We start from the raw sequence: 17292 nt of genomic DNA, 5'->3' as shown, positions 1-17292 counted from the left end.
ATTCAGTAAGTGCTTGCCTGGCTTTGGGAAGCAGGTGTGAGGACTCTGGCAGAGTCCTAGAGTCCTCCCTCCTCCTTCCCAAAGCCTAGTAAGCACCTGCCCAGCTTGGGGACAGAGGTCAGTGGGCTCGAAGAAGAAGAAGAAGAAGAAGAAGAAGAAGAAGAAGAAGAAGATGATGATTTTGGATTTGATACCCCGCTTTATCACTACCCGAAGGAGTCTCAAAGCGGCTAACAATCTCCTTTCCCTTCCTCCCCTACAACAAGCACTCTGTGAGTTGAGTGGGGCTGAGAGACTTCAAAGAAGTGTGACTGGCCCAAAGTCACCCAGCAGCTGCATGTGGAGGAGCGGGGAAGCGAACCCATTTCACCAGATTACGAGTCCACCGCTCTTAACCACTACACCACACTGGCTCTCTAAGACACCTGCCAAAGCCTGACCCCTGGGGTGCTGCAATAGGAGCTTGGTGCAGTTGCCTGTGGGGAAACAAATAAATGGAGACTGGGTTTCCTCTGCTCACCCGCACAAAATTGCAACTGCATAAGTAAAATAAGCGTAAGATTAAAGTTACCTGTACACATTTGTAAGTTTGGGGATTAAGACATAATGGGGTGAAAGTACACTTAAATAATCACATATTTATATGGTTCTTTTTACGAATTAAAAAAAAATGCTTCAAGATGCGATAACTTATCCTGCAAATTTCTTGCAAAGTTTAAATAATGCCAGTGGATTAAAAGGACTTAAGAATCAAGTGATGTCTTGATATGGCATAGTAGCTAAGGACACAATTTTTTTACACGCTTTTCCTAGATGTAAGTTCCATTGAGCACTGTGGGACTTAGTTTTGCGTAAACAGGCATAGACTTGTGCTGCATGAAAATGAGCTACAAATCAGGAAATTTCTAGTTTTAACGTTTGGTGGTTTACTGTTGTAGTTTTTATCTATTGTCATAATTTTATTATGTTTGTTTATAGTCTTAAGATGTCAGCTGCCTGTAAATGCAGTAGTGAAGGGTGAGACAGATACAAATAAAGCTCACTTTCTTAAGAAAGCCATTATCTCTCAGTCCCTCTCTCTGTATCTGTAATATGGAGATAATCGTGCCTCCCTTTTTGTACAATTTAATGTATGCGAAGCGTTTTGAACACTCTAAAGCACTTTATGAATACTTTAGATTCCCAGAAGACAAACAATTACCCAGGATAACTTAATGGCCCGAGGAATACTTTAATCCTTAATAAATGTCCTAAGTTAATGCTATTATTAGTACAATAGATGAAAAAGCAGTGGCTCTCCCCAAACCATCTCCCTCAGTGGCCATCCCACCTGATGGTTCAACATGTATAACATTAGTGGGACCACTGGACTATATGGAACTTGCCGAACTGACTGGGAGATTCTGAGACCAGAGAGAAGAGGTGGTGGAAGAAGACTGGAAGAAGTTTAAAGACTATTTGAAAAAATATGTTAATATTTAAATCTTAGAATAGCTTTGGACGTGGATATAGGCTGTAGGGTTAGAAGTAGAAGATAATTTATTTTAAAATAGTATTATTTGTAAGGGATAAAATATGAAGATTTTTTATGGGAAAAGCAAGTGTGATAAAAAAATGGTTACAAATTATGATATTTGTAATCTGCTAAAGATGAGTTAAAATGAAAATCAGGTAGCGGAGACTTGGGGAAGTTCACCCAACAATGTTTAGAAAAAATAAGGATAAGATAAGAATTTGTATTGTTTGCTTTTTTGTTTTTGTTGTTCATTTGTGTTACAAAATGAATAATTTTTTAAATTTTTTTTTGGGGGGGGGGAATTAACGGTACTAGTTTGCTCTCCCTCTTTGAACTCTCAACCCCTTTCCCCTTTGGTATCGTATCTACTAGACCGTAAGGTTGTGGGAAGGAACTGTACTTAAAAAAAATTAATCTTTATGCAGCGCCTTGGTAACTTTAATCACAATGGTCACCGTCATAATCTCACAACTAGATGACCGCATCACCTGGAGGATTTATAGTTTTGCTAAAATAATATTTCAAGATCAGACCCAATTTTTGAATACATGCATTTCTGTTCTTGGCTTATAATGCACACTGAATATTAATTTTGACCCAGCTTTCCCCTTCTCTTGTCTACCTCCTGCCTGATCTCCCATGCTTTCCCCCTCAACCTTTTAAGAAGACTTTAAGAAGATGGTGGTGCTTTCGCAGGTGCAAATTTAGGGTAAGGCATAAGCTAGTTGTTGGTCATGGCCCACCAATAAATGAGTGCTGACACTGGATTTCTGGAATATCCATCTAAATACTTTTGTTACAGGAGAGGAAAAGTAAACCTCCTTCAACACTGTGTTATGTTTTTAAAAAATGGTTCTGAAAGGCTACACAGCAGCTGCTTAGGGCAGATGATGCAAGACAGATGCAAAGCTATGCTTTGAAGGAGAAAACAAAGGAATATAAAAGGAGGCAAATTATACAATTTGGTTGGGTGTCTTGGGGTTTGTTTGCTTCTTTTCGTAAGATGACAGAAGATACAAATCTTATTTATTTTTTAAAAGCTAACCTTCACAGTCCAGACAGATTATTACTGGCAAAGTTAATTTCAACTGAGCAGCTGCAAAGCTTCCAGTGGCAGTTGCAAAGCTTTATACAGTCAAGAGAGACCCAATTGCTTCTGACAACATTTTCAAGCACATGTACTTGTCTGAGCGGAGACTTGGTAATGCTTAGAACGTAAGGAATGAAAGAGTAGCAGCTTTTCCTTTAAGACTGGTGAACGTTACATCATTTGGTTAAAAATGACAAAAAAAACCAAAATCTTCGTTTCAAAGAGATGTGGAGTATTCACTTTTTTTTATTAAAAAAAATGTAATTAAACAGTTTTCAAGTGAAACCCAAATTCCTTGTGCTTCTAATACAGAGCAATTTAAATTTTGCAATCACTTGAGTAAGCAAATGATGAGAATATTCTCATAGTTTGCTAACATACGATTACTTATTTTTGGAGAAATTCTAGCCTTGCAAATGCAAGCGTTATTTCGGAAGACATAATCTGTATGAAAAGCTAAAGCCAAGACTTAAGAACACACACACACACACACACACACACAGCTGCATACACACAAAACACACAAACAGGGCTGTGTCTACATATGTCTATTTTATCTGAAGGGAGAGGAATTGTTTCAGCGGGACCTTGATTTAAAGGCTGATTTTAAACCAATGTTTGTGCATGGGAGGTTTTTGCACGTGTGGAAGCCCCCTACTGAGATGAAAAGAAAGCACCCATTTTGTCAACTGCGCCGGAAGAGAACAGGAGAAAAGAAGCATTAGCTGCCGAAGGCAGAGGGAAAGAAAAGCAACAGAAAAAATAAAACACATTGAAGCGATACCTTCAGCAAGTGGGTCAAGAGTGTGAATCATAAGCTGAAAAATGCTGTTCCTCATTAGACTGTTGTGCAGAGATGCAGAGCTCCCACCACGCTGCAGACGGGGCTTAGTCTAAAGGGGGAAAGAGGGGAAAAAACTATTTAAATCCTGTTTGGAAAGTAAATTTACTTCATGTACTACAACACTGTGACTCCTCTCTAGTATGTATATAAAGCAGGTATTGTTATTTTTAAAATATTTTAGGAAAATAATTAGATAACACAATAAGGTCGTACAGTCAGGACTAACCCGCTTGCTAAATGAATTCAGAGGCTGTTAAAAATAAACACAGGATCAATATCGGAAATGTTTATCAGGACTATTTGGAGTAATTAAGGAATGCAGTGCAACGTTAGATCATCACTCCCCGAACTTCAGATCATGGGAAGTCACCCAAAGATATATAATTTGGCATAGTTGTTTGGCTTTTTAAATTGTATTATAATTTGGAATGTTTTAATGTGGTTTTTATTGGATGGTTACAATGGAAAACTTAGTAAATATAAAAGATAATATAGTCTTAAATACTTCACATAAAGCTAGGTTTTCAGTCCCTGGGTCACATTATATAAGCCTCATAAACACCAGTATCTTAAGAGCAAATGACAAGTTAGTTGTGGCCAAGGAAGAAGGGGCCTCTTCCAGCTCACAGCAGAAATACTGAGCAAAATGAAGGCTCCAAATTGGACTAAAAACAAGACCAGGCATCTACTAAGGTAACTCTTCCCCTTTACTTACTGGTTCGTGGCAGGAGTGGGCATTTGTGGAGGGGAGTAAAAAAAAGGACAACCAGGACATTCCAGGATCAAATCAGAAATTGGGATGGCTTCTGAAATTCTGAGATTGCCCCTAGAAAATGGGACACTTGAAGGGACATGTGTACTATGGCCAGTCTGGTTTGATTGCTTTTTGGTGCAGCAAAAGGAAGAAAACGGGAACTTTTGAACAGTGTGGTAGTTTTATTTCAACCGTGCTTTAAAGCAGGGGTTGGCAACCTAAGGCCCATGGACCCACACTGCCCGCTAGGGGACCCTCGCCGCCTGCTTAGTTGGCTCCCGTGTGCCATGCTAAACTGGCGCAGAGCAGAGCGGGGACTGCCTTCCGCGATGCTGGCCGGCTTCCCATTGGCTGCAGGAAGCTCCTGCAGCCAATGGGAATAATAATAATAATAATAATAATAATTTTTATTATTAATTATTTGTACCCCGCCCATCTGGCTGGGTTTCCCCAGCCACTCTGGGTGGCTTCCATAGAAACCAAAAAAACACTAAAATATCACACATTAAAAACTTCCCAGAACAGGGCAAGCCTCCTCCGCACCGGAAGGAGCGCCGGAAATAGCATTTGCGCATGCGTGCGCACTCCAGCCCAAGCCACAAAACCTTTGCCGACCCCTGCTTTTTAAGCGACATGTGAACCAGACCTATGGAAAAGCAATGAAGTTCTTAACATGATTTCCATATTCATATGCAATTCATTCTTCTGACTCACTGTAGTTTTGTAGGTGGAATGTAAGATGTATGCGCAGTTGGTGGAAAAGAAAAAAATAACTTGCAGGGCCATTTTTTTATAACCAGGGGGGTTTGGTTAAGCACATGAGCCCTGGGAGGGGAGCTACGCATGACCTGGGCAAACACATTCACAAAACCGTATCTACTGAGGTGACACGAATGAAAGAACAGGCATTTGAAGAGAGTTAGCTATCAAAGGTGGGACGTGGGTGGCACTGTGGTCTAAACCACAGAGCCTAGGACTTGCCGATCAGAAGGTCGGCGGTTTGAATCCCCGCGACAGGGTGAGCTCCCATTGCTCGGTCCCTGCTCCTGCCAACCTAGCAGTTTGAAAGCACGTCAAAGTGCAAGTAGATAAATAGGTACCGCTCCGGCGGGAAGGTAAACGGTGTTTCTGTGCGCTGCTCTGGTTTCACCAGAAGCAGCTTAGTCATGCTGGCCACAGAAGCTGTACTCCCTCAGCCAATAAAGAAAGATGAGTGCCGCAACCCCAGAGTCGGTCACGACTGGACCTAATGGTCAGGGGTCTCATTACCTTTACCTTAGCTATCAAAGGAAAGGGAAATGTGTCCTTGGCTGCCAGTTAGCCAATGAAAGCGAAGTTCTTCACCTAAACTGGGCCAGACAGCTTCTACACCTTGGTTTCTTGTGGGCTGCAAAACTGCAAGGAGAGAGGCAAGCAACTACAATACAATGGACGCTCGGGTTGTGAACGTGATCTGTGTGGCATGCACGTTTGCAACCTGCACATGCGTGGGTCGCGATTCAGCGCTTCTGCGCATGCACGACCACTGAAACCTGGAAGTAACCCGTTTCGGTACTGCTGGGTTTTGGTGGTCCGTAACCCAAGAAAACGCAACCTGAAGTGTCTGTAGCCTGAGGTATGACTGTATGTAGCTTGGTGATTAAGGCCAAGGAAAAATGGAAGACTCTGACTTGTATCCAGTCTTAAGTCATACTTGACAGTGGACCTATTGAAATGAATGAGCATGCCTAACTAAGGATCAACAGGCCACCTGTGAATAAAACTTAGTTGGATGCAGTCCCTCTGTATATGCACCCATCTTCCAATAAAATGCAAATGAAACGGAAAAGTAAAATCCCAGAAATAGTTTTAGCACTAGAATTCTAAGTTTTACAATTATATCATCACATATATAATAAAAAAAAAACTGACTATGCATTTTAGAATCAAAATGACTAGATATAAAAAGACACTTGCTACTGCCTACCGTTAGTGTCTGGTCCTCCCCGGCATTTGACTGCATGAGTGGAAAGGAAAAAGAAAAGACAAAACAAAAGAGTAAAATGGATGGTAAAGCATGCCAATGTTTTCAAAAGAAAGTGTTAAACAAAGTGTCAAGACAGCACAATAATTTCTCTCTCTCCCTAGAAATGCTAACATACATTCTGTATAAAAAAATTCCTTCCAGTAGCACCTTAAAGACCAACTAAGTTAGTTCTTGGTATGAGCTTTCGTGTGCATGCACACTTCTTCAGATACACTGAAACAGAAGTTGCCAGATCCTTCTATATAGTGAGAAGGTGGGGAGGGGTATTACTCAGAAGGGTGGTGGGAATGGGTGATTGGCAGATAGCTGAGATGAGCCTGTTGACGACTCTTAACGACTGTAATAGGTCTTACAGGAAAAGGCAAGGGGTGAGAAGGTGAGAAATGGCTTAGTCATGTATAATGGGATAAGAATCCAATGTCTTTGTTCAAACCAGGTCTCTCCATGGTTTTAAATTCTGTAGAAAAGAGTCACATCTCAGTGTCATGCAACTCTAGACATTTATTCTAGACACATATGCATCTGAATCATTCATCTATGTAAATAAATATGTAAATAAAGCACCTCAGAGTAATCCTGCTGTAAGAAGAATGGCTTGAAGAAATAAGGATGATTGCCTTGACATTTTGAAACAGAGACTACATACCTACCATACCTGTAATTGATATTTAGGACCAATGAGGACTTCCCTTAAAATGTAAATCTCTTCAGAGAAGTAATGGTTTGGACAGTGGAAAGCAGTCCCACATCCCAATCCCCAACAACTTGGAGGCTTCCCATGGATGTTATTTACAAATTTATTTAAGTGCGCATAACTGTATCTACACAATTAATTCCATGTCCCCTCACATCTAGCTTGGCCTTTACAGGACAAGTATAATAAATAAATAATGGGATGCGAGTGGTGCTGTGGGTTAAACCACAGAGCCTAGGACTTGCCAATCAGAAGGTCGGCGGTTCGAATCCCCGCAACGGGGTGAGCTCCTGTTGCTCGGTCCCTGCTCCTGCCAACCTAGCAGTTCGAAAGCACGTCAAAGTGCAAGTAGATAAATAGGTATCGCTCCGGCGGGAAGGAAAACGGCATTTCCATGCGCTGCTCTGGTTCGCCAGAAGTGGCTTAGTCCTGCTGGACACATGACCCGGAAGCTGTACACTGGCTCCCTCGGCCAATAAAGCGAGATGAACGCCGCAACCCCAGAGTCGGCCACAACTGGACCTAATGGTCAGGGGTCCCTTTACCTTTTATTATAAATGATAATAGATAGAAAAAGTTCCTCTTTAACCAGGCCTTTGCCTGATTGACATCTAATGCATGTTGGGTGCACAGAGGAGGAGGAGGAAACCGGGCAGCAATTTCTGGTTTGCCTCAGGTGGCAAAACGTCCATGGCTGGCCCTGCTCCAGAGATGCCCAAACTGTTCAAAGATACTTTAATAAGCACATTCCTGGTATTTCAAGCCACAAGCCATTAGGGAACGAAGCCCAATTTGTAAGTTTTAGTGATGCAAAACATTGCAGAGTATGCTGTACACTGAACATACTATGCAATAATACACATGATATAAAGTAAGAGAACCCACAATTTATAAAACAGAATTTCCATCTCAGGCCAATAGATACGGCTCGTTTGTAGTTGACCTCAGAAGGAGAACCACTGGCAGAAGATAAAAAGCAAGCTGAAGTTTCCTATATTCACTTTGATCCAGTTTTTTTGAAGAATGAGCTCTGATATTTAGGGAATTGTTGGGATGTGGGCTAAAAAGAAATCAATTATGGGAGGTTCCATAGTTCAGCAGTAGAGGGCACAACAGAGTTCCAACTTAAATCTGCAGAAACTCTAGATCAGGCATGGCCAAACGTGGCTCTCCAACTGTTTTGGGACTACAGTTCCCATCATCCCTGACCCCTGGTCCTGTTAGCTAGGGATGATGGGAGTTGTAGTCCCAAAACTGCTGGAGGGCCATGCCTGCTCTAGATGAAGAGTTGAGATGTCTAGATAGCAGGACTAAGGTCTCCAACCTAAGGAAGACTTTGCTTAAAGCCCCATAGAAGCTACATGTAAATTGTGGTAGACGATGTGGTAGACTAGATGAGAAAACTTCCCCTTCCTCTTTTTTTAACTTATTACGCCAAGGAAAAGTCAACTGGGGTCAAAATAGAAAAGGGTTCTTCTGTTGTAGAAGCACAGGTGATTTTCTTCACAAGCTTATCTGCAGATACAATTTACCATCCTGCCGAATCGCTACTGTAAGTGGTACTTTTGTTCTACAGCTTCCTGGGCTCCAATCAAGTGTTGATGACTTCAACCCACTACCCAACTATTGTTGTTGTTGTTGTTTAGTCATTTAGTCGTGTCCGACTCTTCGTGACCCCATGGGCCAGAGCACTCCAGGCACTCCTGTCTTCCACTGCCTCCAGCAGTTTGGTCAAACTCATGTTGGTAGCTTAGAGAACACTGTCCAAACATCTCGTCCTCTGTTGTCCCCTTCTCCTTGTGCCCTCCATCTTTCCTAACACCAGGGTCTTTTCCAAGGAGTCTTCTCTTCTCATGAGGTGGCCAAAGTATTGGAGCCTCAGCTTCACGATCTGTCCTTCTATTGAGCACTCAGGGCTGATTTTCTTCAGAATGGAGAGGTTTGATCTTCTTGCAGTCCATAGGACTCTCAAGAGTCTCCTCCAGCACCATAATTCAAAAGCATAAATTCTTCAGTGATCAGCCTTCTTTATGGTTCAGCTTTCACTTCCATACATCACTACTGGGAAATATCTATATCTATATCTAATCTATCTATATCTATCTGCCCTGGAAGCAGATTTCTCCTAATTTCTCCAAAAGGAGTAAAGGGAAGGAGACAGAGGACAATAATGGAAAAGACCAAGGTATGAGTGCCTACCTTCCACTTTCTCTGGGCTTCCTCCTTGTTCTTTCAGCTAGCCTCTCTTGCCCCATCTCAACTCTCCTCACCAGTCAGCCCATTCCATTCCATTCCTTGCTCTGTTTGCATTTCCAAGTGATTCAGCACTTCAGAGCTGCTGATCCTGCTCAGTCCCCAATGGATTGTTTCGGGTTCCTCCCCATTAGATATCCACCCCACCCCCCAAGATTCCTTGTACTTCTGCAGATCTCTGGGTTCACCCAAACCTCACAGTACCTGCTCTCTTGTGTGTGGATGGAGCTGTTTTGTCTTACGTAAGGATTATCTCCCACCCCCTGAAATCTGAAAACGGGGGAAGCCAATGGAATCTGCCCAAGATGTCCCTGTTCCTCTCAGCCATGCCATTTTCCATGATGTTCAATTCCTGGCTTTCCATTCTTCCTTCCAGGCAGCGTTCTGTGCCCACTGAGTCCTCAATGAGCTGTTTGGGGGGAAGGGGTTCCTAAAGATTTCTTTTTTTGCATTACTGCAAATCTTGGGGTTCTTCTGAGCCTCCTAACACCTTCCTCTTATGTGCAGGTGGTGCCATTTTGACTACATGATGATTGACACCTGTGCTCAGTGAAGGAGGAGTGATTTTCTCTGTACGTAATACTTTTCAGACCTATACAGTATTTGGATTTGGTACGAGATGGCAGCGGCAAACAGAGCTGTGCTATTATTATTATTATTATTATTATTATCATCATCATCATCATCATCATCATCATCATCAGAGACCAAGAGCGGGATGTCTGTTAGTGCAATGGGGCTTTCTGCACTCTTCTTCCCACCCCAGAGTGGGATGTCTGTTAGTGCAAAGGGGGACAGTTCTACCTGGCAAGCTGAAAAGCATGTGCTGGCAGAACTATTGCCATAGTGCTGTGATTCCCTCCAAAACACACACACATTTCTTTTCAAAAAAGAGTTATTGGCACAGTATTCCAAAGTATTTCCAGAGTGGGATACAACAGCAAAGCATAAAATCATTAAATATAAAGTTGTGTGTATGTGTAGGATTGTAGCTGCAGGGTCTCTCGAGTTCCTAAGCAGATTTACTGAGAATCAGTGGGACAAATAGCTCCAAGTAAACAGATTTGGGACTGAGATGTTGGACATGTAAGAATTGCCCCCAAACAGAGGCGAGACAATCAGTATAGAAGTCAAACAAATTATGCAGCAAGGGTGCAACCTGACTTGTTGAACACGATCTTTAGTACTGTCTAACACAGTACTAACTCATATTACGTCCTTGTGACGATTATTCAGAAAGACAGCATTGCCGCTACCATGAGAATGCACTATAAGGGCAACTAGCTTGCCAGTTAATCAGAACAAAACAGCACAAAATCAGAACGGCAAGTTCTTCATTATAGATAAAGCGTTCAGCGCCTACTGGGGACTGAAGCATTGTCTCTTCTAATTATTCCTGGCACTTTACCTGTATGACTGTGATCTTCCAAACACAAGAAGAAAACGGTCTCCTAACCTTCATCTCTGGTATCAAGCTATTCTAAGTTAACTGGCACATGGTGAGCTGACCTGTTGTGGAGGGCAAACGTCTCTCTCTCCCTGCCTCATACAGGATGGAGATGATGCAACAACGTGGTACAAAGCTTACTGCCTATTCTGACTAGCTGAACAAATATATGGACACATTTTTATTTGGTTTCAAACAGCACAATTAACATTCCAAAATACAAACAAGTTTCCCAAACCATTTTCCTCATACAAGTTTCAAAGGAATGTATATTCTAAGCCCAGTCTTTTTGGTGTTTAATTTTGCTACCAAAATGCCCAAGGTAAATTATCTCCTCAGAAAGAGATCTGTTGGTGGTCTTGGGAGGTCAGATCCTTTAGTAACATTTGACAGACATGGAGTCTTCAGATAGTTGCATTGTTTGACCAAGCCCCTCAACCTTCTGCTGCGGTAGGTAACCTTTTCAGACAAAAATTCTAGATTCTATTATATTCACCCCTCTAATGGAGATCTAGTGTTCAGCTTCTAGTATCTTACCTCTTCCAATATTACTGCTGCCAGGAGAAGTATCAATGAGCCATTGTGTATAATCAATATTGCTTTGCTGTCATATAATGAGAGATGTGCTAAATATACATTAGTGGGGTCATGTGTGGAACAATTTCTGAAATCTCCCCAAAAACTTTACCACCCCACCACATACATATTAAAGAGACTCCATATTATAACGCTGCCAACATAATGATGCTGAAGATCAGTTCATATAATGCACCCTTACTAGGATGAGATGGCAACTATGTTCAACCTTGAGTATGGACTCTTTTAATTCTAGCCAACACTGTTTTAAGTGGCTGGTTGCTTGTCCTGGATGGTATCCCACCTCAGGTCTTTGAGGTCTCCCACCCAGATCTCATTCCCACACTTCTCTGAATCAGGATTTGGGCAAAGCTGTTCTTACAAGATGGAATATGATTTCGTGCAATTTTGCAAACCTTCTAAGCAAAGTTTCTCCTAAGTTGACAAAAAATATAGAGGAGGTTTACTTGTCCGAACAAGTGTTTGGTAGATAAGGACTAAAGTCTCTAAGAGCAAATATATTATAAGCTCAAAAGGGCTTGTGGGAGTAACAATCCTTAAACCTTATTATAACCTATTAAGGTAGCCAAATAAAGCACATTGCATTTTGGTATGAGTCCAAAAAACCTAGTTAGCATCACACTTCTTTCTTTGTTCAGCCTAGGCTGGGATGAAATCACTCCTACTATTCAAAATATGACAAAATTAAGAGCTGAAGCCACTAAATAATAATAAAAATGGCTGTGATCCATCTCTCTCTCTCTCTCTCTCTCTCTCTCTCTCTCTCTCTCTCTCCCCCTCTCTTCACACACACATATTTTTAAAAACCCAACAACAATAGAAGTCCTCATTTTCTTTATAAAATAAAATAAAAATGTCCTGCTAGTTTTTACAGCATTGCTATCTTGTCATGCTGTGTGATTCTTCCATTGGAAAAGTTGTTGAGATGCCCTTTTCAAAGAATTGCTATGAATAAATGATTCCCCACAAGTACCACTCCAAATGAAATATTTGCTGTCATTTTAAGTATACTTGCTTGAAATCATTGAGAGAATCAAATATGCTTGTGTACACCATGCACCCAAAATTACATTTAAGGATACGTAAGCTGGACCATAAAGAAGGCTGATCACTGAAGAATTGATGCTTTTGAATTCTGGTGCTGGAGGAGACTCTTGAGAGTCCCATGGACTGCAAGAAGATCAAACCTATCCATTCTGAAGGAAATCAGCCCTGAGTGCTCACTGGAAGGACAGATCCTGAAGCTGAGACTCCAAGACTTTGGCCACCTCATGAGAAGAGAAGACTCCCTAGAAAAGACTATGATGTTGGGAAAGATGGAGGGCACAAGGAGAAGGGGATGACAGAGGACAAGATGGTGGGAAAGTGTTCTCGAAGCTACCAGCATGAGTTTCACCAAACTGCGGGAGGCAGTGGAAGACAGGAGTGCCTGGCGTGCTCTGGTCCATGGGGTCATGAAGAGTCGGACACAACTAAACAACTAAAAAGCAACAACAACAACAAAGCTGACGTATCTAAGAAAATAATATTGTTACAGGTTTTGGGTACCAGAGTCTGTGGGTGCAAAGTAACCCACAATTTCTGAAACTGGCAGAAGTTGGACCTAATGGTCAGGGGTACCTTTACATTTACAACCTCAAATTGAAAGCTCATACCAATAACTAACTTAGTTTGTCTCTAAGGTGCTATTGGAAGGATTTTTAAAAATTATTTTATTGTATTTTATTTTCTTTAGTCTTGTAAATGTTTGATTTGAAAGAGGTAGCAATAATGCAACCAGAGAACACCTAGTTCCTACTGCTGGTTACATAAAACTCACAGTTTTAGCGAATTTATTCTCTTCTTCCAAGCCTGGCAAATGCATTTTAATTGCATCCAATGGTGAAGATAATAACTGCATCACCACTGAATCAAACAACAATGTTTTGTCATATTTTTTTTGCAGCTAGAAGCAAACAGAGAAGGTCTGTTTCCATGACAAAACATAACACGAGCAGGGAAATACCTACAACGCTCACTCAAGTTACAAAGAGAGCCTAGGAACAAAAATGGCAGCTTTCTGAAAAGGTCAGCTTTAATGTCAAATGAAGTTCATTTAGTGGAAAATGCATATGATTTAGTGCTTTCTGAAGAGTGTGTTTTTTTTAAAAAAAGAAAATCAGAAGAAGAAAAAGCCAAGTTTTTTAAAATGTTAAGAACGATTCCACCATCCACCTCCCCAAAAAGTAAGATGAAAAAGGATATATGTATCCCAGTGTCTTAAGTAACTTTTGAAATATATTCTGCCAGAACCTCTAAGAAAACCCTCTATCTCTGAAGTCAGGAAGCAGCTACCAAGAACACTTCTCCTCTGCAACCTAAGATGTCTGATAAACTATAATGCGCATGAGTTTTCATATAACTTTGGAGCTTTTCACCTGCTATTTACTTGCCTTGCATTAGTTTGGATATGCTTATGATTGAAAAGGAATTTGAATCCTTGCTTCACACTGCACCAAAATCTGGAAGCATCTGAAAGACCGTGGGAGAAATGAATCTCAAAGATGCTGGAAGAATAATGGTGACTTTATTTATGAAGAATGCCCACATTTTGGCCAGGAGGCCTTTATCAAGGGCTAATCAGATGACACAACATTGATGGCAGAAAGTGAGGAGGAATTAAAGAGCCTTTTAATGAGGGTGAAAGAGGAGAGCGCAAAATATGGTTTGAAGCTCAACATCAAAGAAACTAAGATCATGGCCACTGGGCCCATCACCTCCTGGCAAACAGAAGGGGAAGAAATGGAGGCAGTGAGAGATTTTACTTTCTTGGGCTCCATGATCACTGCAGATGGTGACAGCAGCCACAAAATTAAAAGACGCCTGCTTCTTGGGAGAAAAGCAATGACAAACCTAGACAGCATCTTAAAAAGCAGAGACATCACCTTGCCAACAAAGGTCCGTATAGTAAAAGCTATGGTTTTCCCAGTAGTGATGTATGTAAGTGAGAGCTGGACCATGAAGAAGGCTGATCGCCGAAGAATCGATGCTTTTGAATTATGGTGCTGGAGGAGACTCTTGAGAGTCCCATGGACTGCAAGAAGATCAAACCTATCCATTCTGAAGGAAATCAGCCAGCCCTGAGTGCTCACTGGAAGGTCAGATCCTAAAGCTGAGGCTCCAATACTTTGCCCACCTCATGAGAAGAGAAGACTCCCTGGAAAAGACCCTAATGTTAGGAAAGATGGAGGGCACAAGGAGAAGGGGACGACAGAGGACGAGATGGTTGGACAGTGTTCTCGAAGCTACCAGCATGAGTTTGACCAAACTGCAGGAGGTAGTGGAAGACAGGAGTGCCTGGCATGCTCTGGTCCATGAGGTCACGAAGAGTCGGACCCGACTAAACGATTAAACAACAACAACACAGTCTAAAAAACAACAACCCCCATTAAAAATAACAATTATTCAGCATTGCACAATGTTTTGGGAAATTATATAATGTAAATCAATGAGTATGCTATTTAGGCTAAAAGAAGACAAAAAACAAAACAAAAAAACCACACTAGTTCATTCAAGCCTTGAGGGGCTGTTGCTTAATTTCAAAATCCATCGTCTAATTTCATGTCCATATTCCAAGAAATGACTCACACAATGTTTACCCTTTGGAATCATTCACTAAATCACTAACAATGCTAGATACATCATTCAGTGTCCATGCAAAAAGAATCAACTACAAGGATGCTCAAAATAAGAATAGAGGAGCATCTGGGTAACATTAGGAACCAGGAGATTGGCACCCCTTTGGTGAGTCATTTCTTGGAATATGGATATGACATTAAAAACTTTCAGTTCTGGGCAGTGGAACAAGTTTATTCAGCAAATGAAAAAAAAATCTACTTAATAAAGAACTACAATAAACTCACATTTATAAGTAATATGATTAGAACGTCCAAATCACTCTTGCCAAATGTACTTTATGGCTGGCTAAACCAGCTGTGTTGCACACGCAGACACACACACAAAGATAAGTAGGATTTGGCACGAAATCAAACTAATCTCATACATCTGCCTTTCTCTTGATCTACAGCACATGTGGAACACAACTTTCCCTAGCACTGTGATGCATCAAGTTCAGAGGGGACCCATGGCCAGCAGCTGCTATCCTGATCCAGAATGTCTCTACTCGAGACCTCACCTCATCTTTCACCTCTCTCTCCATTGTGCTATAGCTCTTGTCCTCTGCAAACTTTCCCAGCTTCAGAACTGGTTCTAAATATGCATTCTTTGGTTTAAAAAAACAAAAAAAGGAAAAGAGCGGAGATAAAAGATAGAAGAACCTGAATAAAAATACCCTCCCCCATGTATATTTTATTGCTTCCTTGACACCTCCCTTTCCATGGAGGCGCAGATTGCAGCTATAACAAAGGCGACATTTTTTCATCTCCACCAAGCTAAGCAGTTTCCTCCTTACCTCTCTCGCCCTGACCTAGCCACTGTGATCCACGCAACGGTCACCTCCAGATTGGATTATTGTAACTCACTCTACGTGGGGCTGCCCTTGAGACTGACCCAGAAACTCCAGCGGGTGTCCTCGCCGCGGGATCACATTCACCCGGTGCTATACCAGCTGCACTGGCTCCCGGTGGAGTACAGGATCAGGTTTAATGTGCTGGTTTTATCCTTTAAAGCCGTATACAGCCTAGGACCCTCATACCTATGGGACTGCCTCTCCTGCTATGTCCCACGGAGGACTTATGGTCTTCAAACCAAAACATCGTGGAGATCCTGGGCCACAACCAGAGCCAGGGCTTTTTCGGCTGTGGCCCTGATCTGGTGGAACGCTCTGTCACAAGAGACTAGGGCCCTGCAGGACTTGATATCTTTCCGTAGGGCCTGCAAGACAGAGCTGTTCCACCAAGCCTTTGGCCAAGGCACAGGACGGCAGAGGACGAGATGGTTGGACAGTGTTCTCGAAGCTACCAACATGAGTTTGACCAAACTGCAGGAGGCAGTGGAAGACAGGAGTGCCTGGCGTGCTCTGGTCCATGGGATCACGAAGAGTCGGACACGACTAAATGACTAAACAACAACAACATCATCAAAACCGATCTAGTGAAAATACATTTTGCAAAGATATTTTGTCCTGGAGTCTTTAAGAGATTAACCGCTTTCTCATTTACCATTTATATGGTGGAATTCAACATAGGAACTAAGTAGGGTACGCATGCAGGGGGGAAAGTCCATGCTTTCCCCCCCCCCCCACCGTGGGCCCCCTCCAGAGCAGATTTAGGGAGTGAAAGGAGGCATTGAAGGGAAATCCCATTGCAGCAACAGACCTCATTCCTCCCCTGCTACAACTTAGATGAATTCTGCTCATACGAGAAATCATAGAACATAACTAATTTCAATAATAGTACAATACCTGCTACTTGCTATGGAGTATAGTGCTTTTTGCTCATGTGCTAAGGTCCAGGGTCCCATGCTAACAGCACTCATAAAATCTTCTATGTAATAAAGGGGTAGTTCAGCCCGACACAAATATGCACCAGCCAAAATGCAACATCAAGGAGCTTGAAAGGTTTTGATGTTGTTGCGTGACAAATAGCGCCTAACAACAGAACAAGGCTGCAAAATAAAATTATTAAGCTATCGGGTTGACCTTGGCTGTTCAAATAAGAGGCAGAGCATTTTACAGTGCCCTTTGCATACTTCTCCAATATATCAAGTTAATGCTGGCACAGTATTTCTGTCTAGAGAAATTTAGATCTAGACAGCACACACATCCATTTTTGTGTGTGAGACATTTGTACTCTTTAGAGGACAGAACATTCTTGTCCCATTTCAAAGGGATTTGTGGAGTCAGTCAGGGGCAGTATTTAGAAAATATCTACCCAAGTGTTTAAATTAATAAACATCCTTGACTGAGAGAAGACGTCTCCTACTCCTGTCCAGGGAGGTTTTAAAAACATGTGCTTACATGTGGTTAAGTGCTGCCAGCATCTAAGAACTACACATTCATGTGAAACCATGTTTTATTACCAGAGGTGATCTTATCTGGAACCAACATTATTAAGTGACATCTCTGGAACTCA

At 41.8% G+C, this 17292-nt stretch overlaps 1 protein-coding gene across 3 annotated transcripts in view; it reads right to left on the bottom strand.

Annotated features, from left to right (window-relative positions):
* SLC24A2 (solute carrier family 24 member 2) overlaps positions 1-17292 on the bottom strand; it is an 82593-nt gene that overhangs the window by 27512 nt on the left and 37789 nt on the right. For 2 of the 3 annotated variants that reach the window (XM_083483382.1, XM_083483384.1), the window contains exons 3-4: positions 6171-6200; positions 3391-3499 (exon numbers count right to left, since the gene is read on the bottom strand). In XM_083483382.1, coding sequence (XP_083339508.1) covers positions 3391-3499; positions 6171-6200 — 139 coding nt within the window. The remainder of the gene's footprint in view (positions 1-3390; positions 3500-6170; positions 6201-17292) is intronic. The other variant, XM_083483383.1, reaches the window with a different exon arrangement.

Source organism: Podarcis liolepis, assembly GCF_965112155.1.
Source record: "Podarcis liolepis genome assembly, chromosome: 17".
NCBI classification, from domain to species: Eukaryota; Metazoa; Chordata; class Lepidosauria; order Squamata; family Lacertidae; genus Podarcis; species Podarcis liolepis.
This window is presented reverse-complemented; position numbering and strand designations above follow the sequence as displayed.